The following is an 18,041-nucleotide window of genomic DNA, read 5'->3' as shown; positions in this document are numbered from 1 at the left end:
TACTGAGAAGTTGATTTACTCTTCGTCTGTTTGAGTTGGATTTTATAGCTTCACCTTCAGAGGGTTGGCTAACCAAAGGTTGATCCAGCATGATCCTTAGGTCCTCAAAATGTATTTCTCCAATTAAGCATCTTCTGGACCTTGTGAGAAATGCAGAATCTTAGCTCCTACCTCACACCTACTAAATCAGAAATCTGCATTTGACAGTGTGTTTTGTAAGCACTTTACAGTTTGAGAAGAACTGTTCTAAAGCATGGCGGCCAAACTAGCAGTGTCTGCATCCCCTGGGAACTTGTTAGAAATTCACATTCTCAGGCACCTTCCCAGACCTCCTGAATTAGAAAGGCTTTGTTCTGACAAGTCCGACGCACCCCAGAGTTTGAGAATCCCTGCTTAAGTCATGGAACAGATGGATCGAACCCCCTCCCCTTGAGTCTGTAGCACAGAACACCAGAGGGATTGGTTAAACCCTGAAAGTTAAATTGGAGTCATTGTTCTATGCTGTTTCTCTCATCATTTTGCATTAAACACAGCTGAAGAACTCTTTTCACTAAAGAAGGGCACCATGCGTAAAATTACAAACCAAAAGGGGGGAACTTTGGCTGTAGCTTAATCCTCACGACTTACCCATCAAAAGTTATTGAGCACAATTATAGGAGATCAGTCCTTTATGTACTGTTGCTCCTGTGAGATGCTATTAGAAAGATGCAGATAGGAAAACAAGGGATCTCCCGATATTCCTTACGGTGTGATTTTCACATTAAAATGCCCACAGTCTTGGTCTCCTGTGTTTCTAATCAATCTGATGGAAAGTTCCCTTTTTATAGGTTAGTTTTTGGAGTCACTTGCAGAAGTGATGGTGGTTTACCACTTAGACTAGAATGTTTTTCAAAAAGTTGAACAGTGAGCGGTCAAAATTTACCTCCTCTCAACAAAAATGTCTGTTGTTTTTTTTTTTTTTAGTTTCCTCGTTGTTATTCAAATCACTGTGATAACTTAAATAAGGGTCAGCGTCTGTTTTCTATATACATATAATGTACAAAAATGGTTATATATTGAACATTTTAATCATAAAATTACCTATATTTTCTGCTATAGGTTAGTGCGTTACAGCCAGTGACATGGTAAAACAGTGGCGGGGCGGGGGGCTGTCACAGTCTGTGGTGGTCACCAATTTCCATGGTGCAAATACTCCCTCCGGGGCTGATTTCAGGCTTCCAACAGCTTAACAACCAGCTCCCCAAATTCCTACAAATTTGACAGTTGACTCTTGTAAGCCAGTGAGAACTAGCTCAAGCACACCGCTGAAACAAACATCAAGGGACAGTTCGCAGTTTTTCTGGTTGGCTGTGTTTGAATTGCCATAGGTCCAATAAGAGCTGAAACAAGTACATTTGGGTGTTTAAAATCTTTTGCCATGTAGAGATTTTTAGTGAAATGCTAATTATAATGGATTTGAAATTATTCTGAGACAAAGTTAAGTGCTTTTTCCAAGTCATTATTAAATACAACAACGTTATATTACAACATAATGGCAATATTTAAAGTGCTTATGTTGCTAAAGTGGTATGTTTATAAAATACTACTCATCCTATAGGAAGGCATATGTAAAAATTACTCTTCATCATAGTATTTGAAGCAACATGCAGAAAGATACTTTTCAAAATGATATCTCTGGTTACTATTATTAAAATTTGACTTCTCTTACAGGTATTCAGGAAGGAACACAATGTACCAAATGTAAAAATAACTGGGCACTGAAGTTTTCTATCATATTATTATACATTTTGTGTGCCTTGCTAACAATCACAGTAGCCATTTTGGGATACAAAGGTAAGTACTCTTTCCTTTTTCTTTCCAAATGGCAGGTTTCCCTTTATTAACTTAAACATGAAAAAAAAAACATGTTTTCAAGTATGAAGTATCTCATTAATACAACTCAAATGCACAAGTAAGCGACATCATAAACTTTGTTGTCTTGAGCTTCTTGTAGCTGTGGGATCTGAGTCCTTTTGATGCATTTCAACAACCATAAAGGTCCTCTATAAGTTATAAAGATTTTTCCTCACTGTTGTGTTTTCCTACCTGTTTCTAGCTCCACCCTCTTCCTCAATCTTTTTTCATCTTATCTCTAAGAGGTCCTGTGGAAACCCTGGAGTCAGCACACAGGAAAATTATACTGACCAAGGGTAAGCCAAACACAAGATCTCCAGAGATACGACTTACTTCACGCCAGGGACTGGGCAGCTAGTTCCCTTTTTTCCTCTTCAGCACATTTACTGTGACCACTGTTGTTTATATAACGCCATAAAAATATTGTCCTGTAGAAGTTAAACATAGAGGGAGCGCTGCCACCCCAACAATACTTTATGGGATGTTAGGTATCCCTCCAGTTTGTCTGGTTTAAGGTCAGTGGAAGATTTTGGCCTAAATCCTTCAGACTTGCAGACAAAGTGGGTTTGCCCTTCCCCTCCCCCCCACCACACCCGTTCCAGACACCACAGGTAGAAGGTGTCATGACTCAGAATCACAAGCTGCATAAACCTTTTTATAGAAAACAGCCATGGAAGCCTTCCCATCAAAGACACATGACACAGACATGTCGTCTGGTTTCAGCAAGAGGCAGACGTGGGGGCTGCTGATCTTCAAAACCTTCACTCAGCAACCATCCCGGCTGCCTTCCCTCAGAACTGACAGATTAACAGTGGAGAATTCCCACGTGTTCCCTTCTCTGTTTCTTGGCTCATAGACTTTCTCCCCTTGGGGAGAGAAAGATTCAAAGTGAATTCCCTCCAACCTGTAACTCCTCTCTCCTCTCTCCCAGCGTCTAGAGGTTTCCTGAGGAAACCCAATGTCTTGAAATGAGAATAGGCTTTGGAGCCAGATGATCCAAGCTCACTCTTGATTCTGCCATTTGTAATACAATTGTGAATGTTTAAAAAGTGTTTGCTGACATGCTAGGCATCATGCTAAGTCCTCCACATGGCTATGTAACCTGGGTATGAATCATACCCTCTTTGAGTTTCCTGTTTCTTAAAGTGGCAATTAGTAATGCCACTTTTCAAGGTGATTGGGATGAGCAAAGATGATGTCATTGAACCGCCTGTCCAGTAGTTGGTCCTAGGAGATAGCGGCTATATTTCTGTGTTTCTTCTTCTTCATAACTGCATTTATACAGCTGTAGCCAGTAGAATGGCAAAATGTTAAAAATACTCAGTATAGTTGAGGCTTGAAAGTCTCATCTCTGAGGCCACACACATGTAAAATTGTGTGCATCCTGTAGGGTGTTGACTGATGAATTTGAGCAATGGAAATCTGGAAAGTCACCAGGTCGTTTTATACATTTGTGATTAGTTAATCCAAACTAGGATTAACAAAGTAAGCGTCAAGAAAGATTATTAAATTGTGGCAAGGCAGGACAAAGGGTGCGGGAGCGAGCCTAGTGGGGAAAAGGAGGGTCTTTTATGTCCTGGGTAATTCAGACTGACTCTCCTCCTTTACCAGGTTATTTAGGTCACTACTCTCTTCTCCTTGACTTTTCTCAGGAAACCCAGATAAAGGAGAAGGTTGGAATCAAACAGCTGTTTAATAAGTACCTTTAGGGCTCAGTACTGTGTGATATCATGAAAGCAAACACTTAACTACTGAAAGAGTTGACAGAGGTTTGAAGAGCATACCACCATATGGTATTTTGTAATTTTTACTTCTGCAAAGAAGTAAGATCTAGGATCTTTGTGCCTTTAGAATTACACAGAAAGTTCCAAAGGAGAGGGGTTTTTTTGTTTGTTTGTTTTTCAAGTATAGATATTTCCTTCATTTTTATGACACTAGAAAACCCTTCTCAGCTCTGGCATGTTGTGCACGGGCTGGTCCATTTGCTGGGAACACCTTTTCTCTGCTCTCCACCTAAAAGGCTCCTTTGCCTTCATGTCTCACTTAGACCCACAACCTGCAAGAAGCCCCTGAAGGCTGAGTTGGCCCTCCTGTTTGTTCCCATAGCACTCCCCTATTTACTCTTAGCCCTTGTCATACTCTATCATTATGGCCAGTGGGCTTGTCTGTCTCACCACCCAAACTCTAAGTTCCTTGAAGACAAGAGACTCGTATCTTTAGTTTGTTGTATCTCCCACTAGCATCTAGCCTCATGGTACTTCTTAGGCACCAAGTAAAGTTACTGGATAAATTAATGAGAGGGAGGATGGATGGATGGATGGATGGATGGATGGATGGATGGATGGATTGTAGATGAGGGCCGACTTCTGTAAAGATGATCGATCAATGTCCAGGGACCTCCAAGCCATTCTGCACCTAAGGCATTGTTACCACTCAGAGCCCTACCTAGAAGTCTAAGATCCTGAAGGTCGGCATGTCCTGCTCTGTGGGTGTAATCTGTCCAGGATGAAGCAGGGAGACACTGAGGGAGCAAGTACAAGTGGATGCGAGATGATGGTCTTGCCCCTTTTCCCTCCTCAGGGGCCCCCATCCCTCAGGCGTCTACTGACAAATATAAGATAATACAACATACAGTTTTGGTTTCCAAACATAGTCTTAATGAACTAAAATGTGGATATTTTCCAGATGTGTTTTCTTTTTACTTGTACAGCAATTCTTCTCTCTTGCTGATAAGATTCTAGTGACCCCACACTGGAAGAGGGAGAAAGATAAGACCTAGTTCTCCTTTCCCACATCTCCCTTTGAAGTCTAGAGAAACTATCTCCATTTCAAAAAAAGAATATTCAGTGAAAGGAGATATTTCTCTGAAGGAGAAGTTAGGAAATAAAATAGAAACTGCTTTATGTATCGGAGTTGGCAAAGGCAACTCCATACTGTTCTTCTCAGAACAGTTTTTTACTTCTCCTTTCATGTCACTTACACAACCGTGAGTTAGGATATAACCGAAGTTCCTTCTAGAGAATTTGCTGCACAAGGCAGGGAACTGCTGAGTCACCCGCACACGGCTGTACAGTGGCTGCGACCCTGAGGCTCATCTGCTGCTTTACAGAAACCATGTTCTTGGACTGTTCCGGCTTGGGGCATTCTCTGCCTTGGGCTCTTCATTCTCCGTCATGGAGCTTCCATGGCAGAAGCCATGTCTTAAGTTCAGTGGATCATGTTTCTTCCAGAACATTCCCTGAACAGGAAAATCGTACTCCGCTGTCCTGCCCAGCAGGCATCCGTCTTAGGGGAATTAGGATAAAGAAGAAAGACAGAAATCTGACTCTCTCTCAAGACGAATCTCCTTTAACTCAATATTCCTAGTCATAGAATGTCTACCTTGCTGCTAAGCTCTGCTAAAGTAGCAGTGACATCTGGATCTGTAGGCTTTCCTGGCGGGCATCAAATCACACTGGGTGGCTACTGTTAGAAGCCAGGGTAACACCCGACAACCAGATCTTCGATATTTTTGTAATGAAACCTGAAATGGTGTTCAAGGTAGGAATGTCTTTATTGCATTCCAGGGGAGTGCAGCTGGTATTCCCGGAAGTCCCAGGTACCCATGCAGGGGCGTGTTTCCCCCTCAGGACCACAGTCTGGGACAGACACCCGTGAGCACCAGGCAGGAGCTCTTGGCCCTGCTCTCGTTCCTTGTCCTCAGGGCCTGGACCATGAGCTATGTCTCTTGTGGGAGGTAACTATATTGAGGAAAAAGAAGTACTAAATAAGAGGCAATTTGGAATTCTAGAGAAAGCATTCGTTTTGGAATTAGCTCTCCTGGCCTGCCATCTCACTTAGTCGTTTACAAGCTGTGTAACTCTGGGCAAGTTACTGAACATCTCTGAGCCTCAATTTCTTCACCTGTAAAATAGCAGTTTTAAGGATTAACTGTGGTGATGGTGCAGTGCACCTCTTAAAGAGTAGGCACTGGATAAATAGAGGCTGTTATTATTGGTGTGGTATGAAATCCAATCATCAGGGAAGGCTTAGCATGTTGGGGTGGTAAGATTGGAGTGGACCCTGAAGGATGGGTGGAATTATGACAAGGGAGAAGGAGGTTAATGGCCCAGGCCAAGGGATGGTACCAAAAGGCTTTTATAGAAAAGGTATTACTGTCAGATTATTTTAGAGGATTAGGCTTTAGGTACTCGAAGAGGGCCAACTCTTTGGGCATGATATCCGAAGCAGTGATATTCTGAAGAAAAATTCTCTGTCAAGAAACAGTTTCTAATAAAGGGAAGCCCATGAAAAAACAGACTGCTAGGAACTCTTCTGTTTCATGTCCGTCTTCCTCACATCAGAGGGATCTACAAACCGGGGTCTGCATCAGTAGACTGGGAGTTTCTAGGGGGAGGGAGGATGGCTCTGCCACTGTTTTCCTGATTGACAACTTGAGCTGATAAGGTAAGAGTAAGAACCGACGAAAATGCTGTGTGCTCTTTCAGCAAGTGTTGGTTCTGGATGCCCCTCAGCCCAGTGTTCGTAGGCAATAGCAAGCTGCCAGCTCTGCAGCCCTGAAGTTTGCAGCTTTAGACCCAGATCCTATTTTTAAACGCAGAGCCACAAGGCCCAGTGCGTGTAACCAGCTCAGTAGCGCTGGTGGCCGGGGCCTCGCTGCACCAGAGAGAAACCTGACAGGTGTTTGTTTTGTCTTTAACAAATGTATTTATTCCCTTGACACAAACCTGAATTCTCAGTCCATGACAGTTCTGTGTTTTTTAAAACTAAAATGGAAGGAAAATTAGAGAGGGTAGAAAATGACTGCCTGTCAGCATATTTAGAAGTTTCTTCAGCTTCCGGGAAAAAAAGGGCAGGACTGAAGATCCTGTGTGTGGTTTGAGGACAGACTGAGGCATGTGTTTTGATTTGAGGATCAAAACTGAATCTTAACTCATCAACATTTTATACTTTTTTTTTTTTTTTTTTAAAGTTTAACTTTGCTAAAATGCAGATGAAACATTGTGTTCTTCAAAAGTTCTGGGGATTTACAAATGTGCATGTCAATCTAACAGTCTTAAGGTATAGATTATTATAATCGTACCTCTCTTGTCTATATAGTCACTTAAAAAAAAAAAGCAGTGGTAATTCAGCTGGATGTTGTACTCCTTGACAGTGCTGAGGCTTCCCAGGGGTGGTTTGTATGTCTTTGTATGTATGTTTGTATCTATGTATGTTTGCATGACCTCTAGCTCAGCCAGTTTTTCACAGGCCTCAGGAGCCAGCAGGCAGACTCTCACTGATGTAAGTAAGTAGCATAATAAACAAATATTTGTTGAACACCTACTAAGTGCCACACACTAAGAGCTACAGATGAAACTGAATGCAAATTTTCCTGCCTTAAAGGATCTAATAGTAAACAAGCCAGGACCACACAGTGAAGTAAGTCCTATAGCAGAGAAAGGACTGCTTGCCAAGAGAATTCTGCAAGATGCACCGCAGCAAAAATTACCCACAGAAAGTGATGAGCCGAGTCTTGAGGAGCAAGTAGGGCTTAACTTGGTGAAGAGTCCAGGGAAGAACATTCTAGGTAGAAAGAAGAGCACATGGAAGGGCTTGGGTGAGAAAGAGCATTTGGTGCAATGCACACATTTCATTATAGCCACACTCTAGAAGCTTGAGGGGGAGAGCATGACAGGCTTCTCTAGGGAAGGTGCTAGGAGCCACGGGGCTGGTTCACTTTGGGTCATACGTCTGTATGAGAACATGGGAGCATACTTCTGCTTCCTGATAGGAGCCAGGAGAATCTTCTCGTATAGTCATGCATGGGTGGGACACTTGATGAATAAAAATAAACTGGCCCCATTACCTCACAATTAATATACAAAATCTATTCATGCTTAAAAAAAAAAAATAAAGTCATTCTTTTCAGAAAGCCATTGGTGGTACCCAGACAGACTTGATCTCAAGCTGCTAGAAGTTGGATCTCACAGGAGTCACTTCCAGAGAAACACACTCTTCTTTTTTTTTTTTAATTAATCAATTTATTTATTTTATTGTTATGTTAATCACCATACATTACATCATTAGTTTTTGATGTAGTGTTCCATGATTCATTGTTTGCATATAACACCCAGTGCTCCATTCAGTACGTGCCCTCTTTAATACCCATCACCAGGCTAACCCATCCCCCCACCCCCCTCCCCTCTAGAACCCTCAGTTTGTTTCTCAGAGTCCATAGTCTCTCATGGTTCGTCTCCCCCTCTGATCTCCCCCCCTTCATTTTTCCCTTCCTACTATCTTCTTTTTTTTTTTTTAACATATAATGTATTATTTGTTTCAGAGGTACAGGTCTGTGATTCAACAGTCTTACACATTTCACAGCACTCACCATAGCGCATACCGTCCCCAATGTCTATCACCCAGCCACCCCATGCCTCCCACCCGCCACCACTCCAGCAACCCTCAGTTTGTTTCCTGAGATTAAGAATTCCTCATATCAGTGAGATCATATGATACATGTCTTTCTCTTGATTGACTTATTTCGCTCAGCATAATACCCTCCAGTTCTATCCATGTCGTTGCAAATGGCAAGATTTCATTCCTTTTGATGGCTGCGTAATATTCCATTATATATATATACCACATGTTCTTTATCCATTCATCTGCTGATGGACATCTTAGCTCTTTCCATAGTTTGGCTATTGTGACATTGCAGCTATAAACATCGGGGTGCACATCCAAATGGCCAACAGACACATGAAAAAGTACTCAACATCGCTCAGCATCAGGGAAATCCAAATCAAAACCTCAATGGTGCAATGCACACCTCAATGAGATACCACCTCACACCAGTCAGAATGGCTAAAATTAACAAGTCAGGAAACGACAGATGTTGGCGGGGATGCGGAGAAAGGGGAGCCCTCCTACACTGTTGGTGGGAATGCAAGCTGGGGCAGCCACTCTGGAAAACAGTATGGAGGTTCCTCAGAAAGTTGAAAATAGAGCTACCATATGACCCAGCAATTGCACTACTGGGTATTTACCCCAAAGATACAAATGTAGAGAAACACACTCTTACACAGTATTTTAGAAAGAAACTTGTATTCACAACCATAAAGAATTACTGCCTTCCAAGAACAAATAAGAACAGGAGCTTTTATTTAACACTGTATCACTAACTCTTTCCCTTTCAGGTACAATCAAAAAAATGCTGCTAAAAAAAAAATTCTTCTTCATGAATAATTGTCTGGAAACCCATGTAGGCATCTTCTTGGGAAATGATAAAGTGCAGATTCGCTTGTCACTAAGGAGAAGCAGACTTTTCAGGCTTCATGAAAGAGTGACAAACACTCTTGACTTTCTTTCCCTTCCTTCTACAAAGACTGTTTATAGAAGTAAGCTAGGTGTTCTTTACTATGGACTTTCCTTCCAGATAAGTGCATACCACCTTCTAGGAATGGCAGGGAGCCTGATAAGTGATAAAATTTTGTAAATGATCACAGTGTTATACCTCCATCTATGAAAATTACTTTAGAAAATAATACAGATTGAGGGCTTATATAATACATAAAAATTAAAACTGAGTTCCCAACAACATCTAACACATCCAAGGCAATACAGAATCCTAAGAACAGTTAAGAACATACAACTCTCAACCAAGTAAACTACCACTGGGTTTTGTGACAAGTTATTTTTCTAAAAGAATGGCTTTTTCCCCATATTTGATTTCATTTATACTTTTTGTTTCAATCTGTTTCCTTTATTCTCTAATGAAATGTTTTTTTTGTCGAAACTGAAAAATAAAATGTGAGCAGGTGTGTGTACTAATCCTTAATTCCCAAATCTTAGTTGTAGAAAAAATGGACAATGTTACGGGTGGCATGGAGACATCTCGCCAAACCTATGATGACAAGCTTACAGCAGTGGAAAGTGACCTGAAAAAATTAGGTAATCTGCAACAAGAATGAACAGTGCATTAAACTAAATCCTCTAATTCTATGTTAAATGACCTCAGCTATTTAGAATGATACTACTAAAAATTGACATTCACCCAGAAGGTTGTTAAATTTTTGTGTTGTGTGTTGAGTCTTTCCTCATGATTTAATTTAAAGACTTCTACATTTTAATGTTAAGGAGCAATTTTGGAGTTGAATTCTTCCCCAAAAAACCACTCTGTGCCAATTAAAATCTGAAGACGAATCCTGATTAGAAAGGACCACAAATACACTTTAATAAAAGCTCTTTTATAAAATGTTCAGTAAATTCCTATTTGAAATATTCTAGACTGCATAGAAGAGTTATAGAAATCAGTTTTAAAAAATTAAAAAATTATTTCTATCCTTTGATTTTTGTTTTTGTTTTTTTGGGGAAGAATTAATGGTGAATTTAATAAACAGTAGGTTATTTCCTTCTTGACACCCTGCCCAGTGCTCTAGAATCTGGCAAAATCCCCCTCCTTCTTTGAGAAAAGTGCTTACAAAGTTAGCACCCCTCCCAATTTCCCAGGACCCAGTTTTAATAGGTATGTGGGTTTTACTAATGCAGAGCACTCTGCATATACATATCAATTTTATCTCTGAAATAACAGTGCATACCAGTTAACTCTCTTTGGGATCTTTGACCTCACCTGATCATTGCTCCATACCACCAACCTAAGTAATAAATATGTCTTATTCCAGGGGACCAAACTGGGAAGAAAGCCATGAGCACCAACTCAGAACTCTCTACCTTCAGATCAGACATACTGGATCTTCGTCAGCAACTTCATGAGATTACAGAGAAAACCAGCAAGAACAAAGATACTCTGGAGAAGTTACAGGCGAGTGGGGATGCACTGGTGGACAGGCAAAGTCAACTGAAAGAAACTTTGGAGAATAACTCTTTCCTCATCACCACCGTAAACAAGACCCTCCAGGCGTATAATGGCTACGTCACCAATCTGCAACAAGACACCAGCGTGCTGCAGGGCAACCTGCAGAGCCAAATGTACTCTCATAACGTGGTCATTATGAACCTCAACAACCTGAACCTGACCCAGGTGCAGCAGAGGAACCTCATCACTAATCTGCAGCGGTCTGTGGATGACACGAGCCAGGCTATCCAGCGAATCAAGAATGACTTCCAAAATCTGCAGCAGGTTTTCCTTCAAGCCAAGAAGGACACTGATTGGCTGAAGGAGAAAGTGCAGAGCTTACAGACGCTGGCTGCCAATAACTCTGCCTTGGCCAAAGCTAACAACGACACCCTGGAGGATATGAACAGCCAGCTCAATTCATTCACAGGTCAGATGGACAACATCACCACAGCCTCACAAGCCAATGAGCAGAACCTGAAAGACCTGCAGGATGTACACAAGGATGCGGAGAATAGAACGGCCATCAAGTTCAGCCAGTTGGAGGAACGCTTCCAGCTCTTTGAGACGGATATTGTGAACATCATTAGCAACATCAGTTACACTGCCCACTACCTGCGGATGCTGACCAGCAATCTGAATGAAGTCAGGACCACATGCACAGATACACTGGCCAAACACACAGATGATCTGACCTCCTTGAATAACACACTGGCCAACATCCGTTTGGATTCTGTTTCTCTTAGGATGCAACAAGATATGATGAGGTCAAGGTTAGACACTGAAGTAGCCAACTTATCAGTGATTATGGAAGAAATGAAGCTGGTAGACTCCAAGCATGGTCAGCTTATCAAGAACTTTACAATACTGCAAGGTAAGTGAAAATTCTGAATTTATTCGTATTAGTTATTGACTACTCTATAACAAATTACCCTAAAAGTTGGCAACTTAAAACAGTAAACATGTGCTATCTCACAGTTTCTGTGGATTGGGAATTCAGGAGTGGCTTAGCTGGGTGATTCTGGCTCAGTATCTCTTGTAAGGTTGCGTCAAGATATTGGCCAGGGCTGCAGTCCTCTTGAAACCTTAACTGGGGCTGAGGATCTGCTTCCAAGATGACTCATTCACATGGCTCTTGGCAGGAGGCCGCAGTTGGCAAGAGACCTTGGTTCCTCACAATGTGAAATTGCTTGAGTGTTCTCACAGTATGGCAGCTGGCTGACTTCAGAGCCGGTGATCCAAGAGAAAGCACAAGAAAAAGCCACATGCCTTTTATGACCTAGCCTCAGAAGTCACATACCATCACTTCCACCATATTCTGCTCTTTAAAAATAAGTCATTAAGTCCAACCCACACTCAAGGGGAAGGTAGATTAAGCTCCATATCTTGAAAAGCGTTTTAACTATGAATTTGTAGACAGCACTCAAAGGCAGTCCATTAAATATTTGCTGAATTTGGATGTTCTCAGTGCCTAGCTCTTTCAACGTCATTATAAATTGGGCTCCTTTGAAAGCAAGATTAATTTGCTTAGGTCACAGGGATTCCTATTTCTAAGTGTCATGAGCAGATGGATGGTTGGCCGTCACAATATCCGTAAGGCCACAGGGGACAGAAAGAATGTGACTTGCATATAAAATCTGAGTTTTACTCTCATCCAGGTCATCCATGTAAATTGAAAATCCTTGGCTCAAATTAAGTCTCCTTCTGAAGATTTGTGGCAACCATATATTAATAGTATTTTTCAGTCATAAACTATTTTTACAGCTTTTAAGTTGAAAGTACTATGTGAAAGATGCTATGCTAAGCACTCTGGGGTATGCAAAGAAGCCCAGATGGTCTTTGCCCTCAGGTAACTTAAAATCAAGAGAATTTTAGAGTATCAGGAGACTGCCTGTAAGCAAAATAATCCTGATTTTCAAAAAGAGGAAATAGATGTGTAGACACACTGTGTAGAATAGGGAATTTGTCTTCAAGCCTGAAACGAGATTGTTTTTAACAATATTTTGTGATATATTTGGATAATTTGTGAGCTTTCAGGAAAGCAGCAATCATCAGAATGAGTTCCCTAAGAAGGCAGGTGAACCTAATCTTATTTCTGCACATTAACAGAGTTTTAGATTATTAAACTAAGTGAATGGAAAATAGCATATCTGGGTTTTACCAAGGCATTTGTTACTGATGCTGTTAAGAACAAGACAGAGAAAACAGGTGCTGGATTACAGCACAGTTAGGTGGATTTATTGGTGATACTGGTTTTCTATGCTATGTAACAAATTACAAACTCAGCAGCTTAGAACAACACCCATTTCTTATCTCAGAGTATCTGTGGATCAGGTGTCTGGGCAAGGCTTGCGGCCTCTGCTCAGGGCCTAACCAGGGTACCATGCCAGTGAGGGGCTGAGGTTTCATCAGAGGCTTGACTGGGGAAATTCCATTTCTATGCTCCCTCAGGTGCTTGACAGAATTCATGTCCTTGCAAATGTGAGATTGAGCTTGCTGGGGTCTTTTGGGGGGAAGGAGCGGTACTGGCCTAGAGGCCTCCTGTAGACCCTTGCCATGTGACCATCTGACAACACTGCAGCTTCTTCAAAGCCGGCAAGGGAGTCTCTCGTTCCAGTATGCTGAGACAGCATTAAGTAATGTAATCTCATCTAATGTAAGTCAAGGGGAGTGACATGCCATGACCTTTGCCATGTTCTGTTGGCTAGAAGCAAGTCACAGGTTGCACACTCACAGGGAAGGGATGACACAAGGGCATGAGTCATTGGGGGTGACCCGAGGGTGTGTCTTCCACAGAATGTGTATAAAGAATGATAGTTCAGTCAGCCCCTGTGGGGCCGGCAGCAGGTCTGGATGGCAGATGGCAGAGCCCCATTCAACAGCTTTGTCAGTGACTAGCATGAGGATATGGATGACCTGATAATCCAATACTTGTGTGACATGAAACTATATATACTAGACCATGGATGCTAGAACCATAATCCAAAATGACCTGGAGAGGCTAGAATAGTAAAGAGATGCCAACAAAATGAAGGAGATAGGGAATACATGTAAAATCCTGGTTGTGGTTGGAAAAGACCAAACAGACAGAGGTTGATGCGAGAACATGTATATGAGAAGCATGGTGGTTTTAGTTGACTGTAAGCAAGTCACTGTGTCTGCCAGTGAATCTAATGTGATCTTTGATTATATCAATGAAAATACAATGTCCAAAATGAAGGAGGTGATATCTTACTCTGTTCATTATGGCAAGACTACTCCTGGAGGATAGTGTGTACTTTGAGGGGCCCCTTTCAAGAGGGACATTCACAGACCAGCATGCTCAGAAAAATATGCCCAGGATTATGGAGTCCAGACGTGCTTGAGGAAGGATTGAAGGACCCAGGAACTTTAACCTGTAGGAGAGACTACTTAGTGGAGAACAAGGCAGTTGTCTACAGCTATTTAAAGACTATCATGTGGAAGAAATTTTACATGACATCTGAGGAGGGTGAAACACGGGCTAGTGGGTATTCATGAATAGAAAACGAATTTTGGTTTCATGTGATGTTCCTTATAAAAATTGGCGTTGCCTGTAAATATAATGGCTTTCCTGAGCAATACGGGTGTCCCAACTCCAGAGGAGATGGACAATTGCAAGTCAGGGACATTGTGGGTATGAGTCATACTCTGAATAAGGAGCAGGCTTTCAGATGATCAGAAAGTTCTTCAGTGATTGCTTTAGTTTTTTCCTATTCTTTCTCAACTTAAATTCAAAATGGGAGCAGATCTCAGTAGTTGTGCAACAACATAAAATAAGAGCTTTCTAAATTTCTCTTGGCACTGTAAAACCTTAGAGAATCATGTTGTGGTACTCTGGATATTTTCTAGCTATAAGTTTTATAGTTTTATTATTCCATTCAATTGCTAGCTTGCCTTCTACAAGTAAACTTCTAACATATTTAGTGTGTAGACAGTGTGGCTTGGCAGCTAAGGAGGTGTATGAAAAGCTTATAGCTGAAGATTCAGACCCTGGCTTTAAATTAGTTAATGCTTCCATTATTGTGATTATTTTTATCCACTAATATTGAATGTGAATGCACAGAGTGCTTGATACAAACTCTGTAAGACAGGTACTTATTTATTTTCTATCTTTATTTTTTTAGAGAGTGTGTGTGAGCCAGGGGTGGGGAGGGGGTTGGAGAGATGCAGAGGGAGAGAGAGAATCTCAAGCAGGCTCCATGCCCAGCATGGAGCCCACCACGGGGCTCAATCTCACAACACTAAGATCATGACCTGAGCCAAAATCAAGAGTCAGACGCTTAACCAACTGAGCCACCCGGACACCCCAAGTAAGATGGTACTTATAAGATCATCACCAGTTTATAGATGAGGAAACTAGGGTTTGGAGAGGTGTTTAAGGAACTTGCTCAAATTCACAGAGATAGGGGCGCCTGGGTGGCTCAGTCGTTAAGCGTCTGCCTTCGGCTCAGGTCATGATCCCAGGGTCCTGGGATCGAGCCCCCCGCATCGGGCTCCCTGCTCGGCGGGAAGCCTGCTTCTCCCTCTCCCACTCCCCTGCTTGTGTTCCCACTCTTGCTATCTCTCTCTCTGCCAAATAAATAAAAATAAAGTCTTTAAATAAAAAAAAAAAAAATTCACAGAGATAGTAAGTAGCTAAACAGGATCTGAGCCCAAGCTGTCTGATGCCAAAGCCCATGCTGTTAATCCCATCTATATTCGCTGAAAGTACATGGCCCTCTTCCCAGTCCTCAGGTGCCCCTGAAGTAGTCTGTGAGGGCAGGGAGCTGGGATTTCATTCTAAGTGCGACAGGGAGGTTTTAGGCATGGTGGTGACATGATCTGATTTATATTTTTAAAAGGTCATTCTGGGTGCAGGGAGGGGAGTGGGGTGGGAAAAGGATAGATTATGGGGGAGCAAGCAGGGTGACAGGGGTCCACTGCAGGGTTATGGGCCAGTTATGGGTGACTTGGAGGTGAGAGAAATGGGTCTCCTCAGTCAGGAGGGGTGTTGTAGGCAGACCCAAGGGCAGCCTTGTCCTTCCCTGGCCATCAGGGCCCTGACTGGCTTCGTCTGGCCATGCTTCACTGAGGGGAGGAATCTACGGATACAAGGGGCTGTGAGTATTCAGAGCTCACATCAACCTGTTCTTGACCCCATTTGGTGCGCAGGACCCTGGGGTTTCCTACCCAACATGTTCTTAGCCCAGAGGAGCTGCCAAGGCACTGCATGTTGTAGGGGTGCTGGTGGAGATGTGTGGACAGAAATAGAGCACATGGTCAGGGGCCAGTGTACGTGGCTGGACAAGGCTGATGGGTGGATCAGTAGTGGAGGGTGAGGGAAAGAGAGGAACAGGATGTCTCCTCGATTTTTAGCTTGAGCAAGTAGGTGGATGGACAGACAGGGGAGGTGCAGGAAGAGAGGCCCGTTTAGACATATTAAGTGAAACATGTCTATTAGGAGGAGGTTTCTGACTCAGTGTTTCTAAAACACCGGAGATCCTGGCTTCTGAATGATATTTTCCTTTTCTCATTTGCCTTCCCGTAATACTTTTATCCTTGGTCTTTTCATTACCTGCGCTTCTTGTGAGTTGACCTCGGAAGTGTCTCAAGCCAACCAAGCTGCCCCCTTTCTGTTCCATCTCTTCAACTTCCTCCAGAGCAGGAATGCCCAGAGGTGTTCCCAGGGAACAAGAGACTGGGGGCAGAGCTCCGTTTCCCAGTGCACTTCTCTGCTCTCTTTCCTTGATCCCTCCAGGCAGATCTCTTCCCTGACGATGAGGGAGAGATGGGATAAAGCAGGATGGAGCAGGATTGGATTCACTTTGAATTATGTTGGCCTTGTCCCTGCAAGGTTCAGAATGCTCTGATGCTTCCTGGGAAATCCTTTTGACTCGCACTTTGTGAGCCCTCATGCCTACAGGGACGGCTCAGTCACAGGAGACACTGGCCCCTTGCGAAGTAGAAGCTGAGGTTGACTGCTTGCACTAAGCCAAGGTGATAACGTGGAAATAGACGTTAAACCCATGTTGAATCCCAGCAACAGTTATCTCTGTATCCGTAAACCAAAAAAACCCAAAAAACCACCTTATTAAGAAAGCCTTATTTTTTTGTTACAAATAATGTACATATTTTTATGCTCATTATGTATATGGAGGACTTCATACGTCATAATGCACTCTTGGGTAGGAAGTTCACATCACACCCTGAGCTTTTCTCTGCAAGCTGCAGAGAATGTTAAGTTGCCCCCTCCTAGCCCAGGTGGAAGTTTCTCTTCCTATGCTCTTCTGAGAGAGGCATCAGATTTAGGGGGTGAGAACAAGAGCTCGGGAATGGGACAGACCCAGACACAGACACCAAGTTCCTCATCCTCATCTGCGTCTACCTTTTAGAGTGATGAGAACTTAATGGGCTAATGTAAATAAAGCCCTTGGTGCAGTGCCTAGCGGGTGGTTGGCTAATATGCCCACCCACGTGTAAGTTCAGAGCCTCCTCAAGATGTCCCCCCTGCTGCAGCCTCAGCCACTACATCGAGTGGAAAACAACAGCTGCGTGTGCCCAAGGAATGAAATCGTAGGGAGGGGGTCAACATCGATTTGGGTCTCAAAGTCCTTACTGCCGGTGGCCGGGGGCCCAGCCCTGGAGAGGAATGAGACTCGGGGGCTGCCGACAGCTAGCTTCAACTCCCTTTTCCGTCCGTGTCTGCAGAGTGCCAGGCGTGCTGCTGAGCACTCGGTTCACTTGTCTGCTTTCGTTACAGCTCTCTAGGGCGGGAATTACCAGCAGTCCCCATCTGCAGGGCTGGGAACCGTGGCACAGAGAGCCTAAGGAACTTATCCCAGGTCAAGGAGCTAGTAAATGTCAGTGCTAACCTTGGATCTTTCTAGTTCCCAAACCCACGCTTCCACATGACACCCTGCTGCTGTGTGACATGATGACATAGAACAGATGGCATGTTTGGGAGGTTGAAATGTGGGAGAGTTTATTTTCAGGAGAGCAATCGGTAGAGGTTTCAGTAAGAGATTGACATTTGAGCTGGATCTTGACAGACACATAGGAAGGTGGAAAGCGTCAGGCAGGAGGCCTCAGTTTCTCTCAGTGCCCACCCCACCCACTCTTGCCACGCTTCCTCAAACAAGACTGCCTGTTGAGGACCCATCAGAGCGGCCACTGGAAGGCACAGAAGCAGACTGTGGCCAGTTGGTGAGAAATGGTGGTTTAAATATACCCTGTGGACAAGGGTATATTTGTGGAGAAGGAGCCTCCATGGCATTCCAGAAGGCTGTCTTAAACATGAGGTTAAGAATTAAATTAT

The 18,041-nt window shown here is 43.0% G+C and overlaps 1 protein-coding gene across 1 annotated transcript in view; it reads left to right on the top strand.

Moving 5' to 3' along the window:
* The window catches only part of COLEC12 (collectin subfamily member 12), a 186,442-nt gene that overhangs the window by 144,493 nt on the left and 23,908 nt on the right, over window positions 1–18,041 (top strand). The window contains exons 3-5 of the mRNA XM_036082041.2: window positions 1,711–1,833; window positions 9,724–9,822; window positions 10,554–11,600. Coding sequence (XP_035937934.2) covers window positions 1,711–1,833; window positions 9,724–9,822; window positions 10,554–11,600 — 1,269 coding nt within the window. The remainder of the gene's footprint in view (window positions 1–1,710; window positions 1,834–9,723; window positions 9,823–10,553; window positions 11,601–18,041) is intronic.

This window comes from Halichoerus grypus, chromosome 13 (assembly GCF_964656455.1).
Source record: "Halichoerus grypus chromosome 13, mHalGry1.hap1.1, whole genome shotgun sequence".
Classification (NCBI taxonomy): Eukaryota; Metazoa; Chordata; class Mammalia; order Carnivora; family Phocidae; genus Halichoerus; species Halichoerus grypus.
Note: the sequence above shows the minus strand (reverse complement) of the source record. Positions and strands in the feature narration are given on the sequence as shown.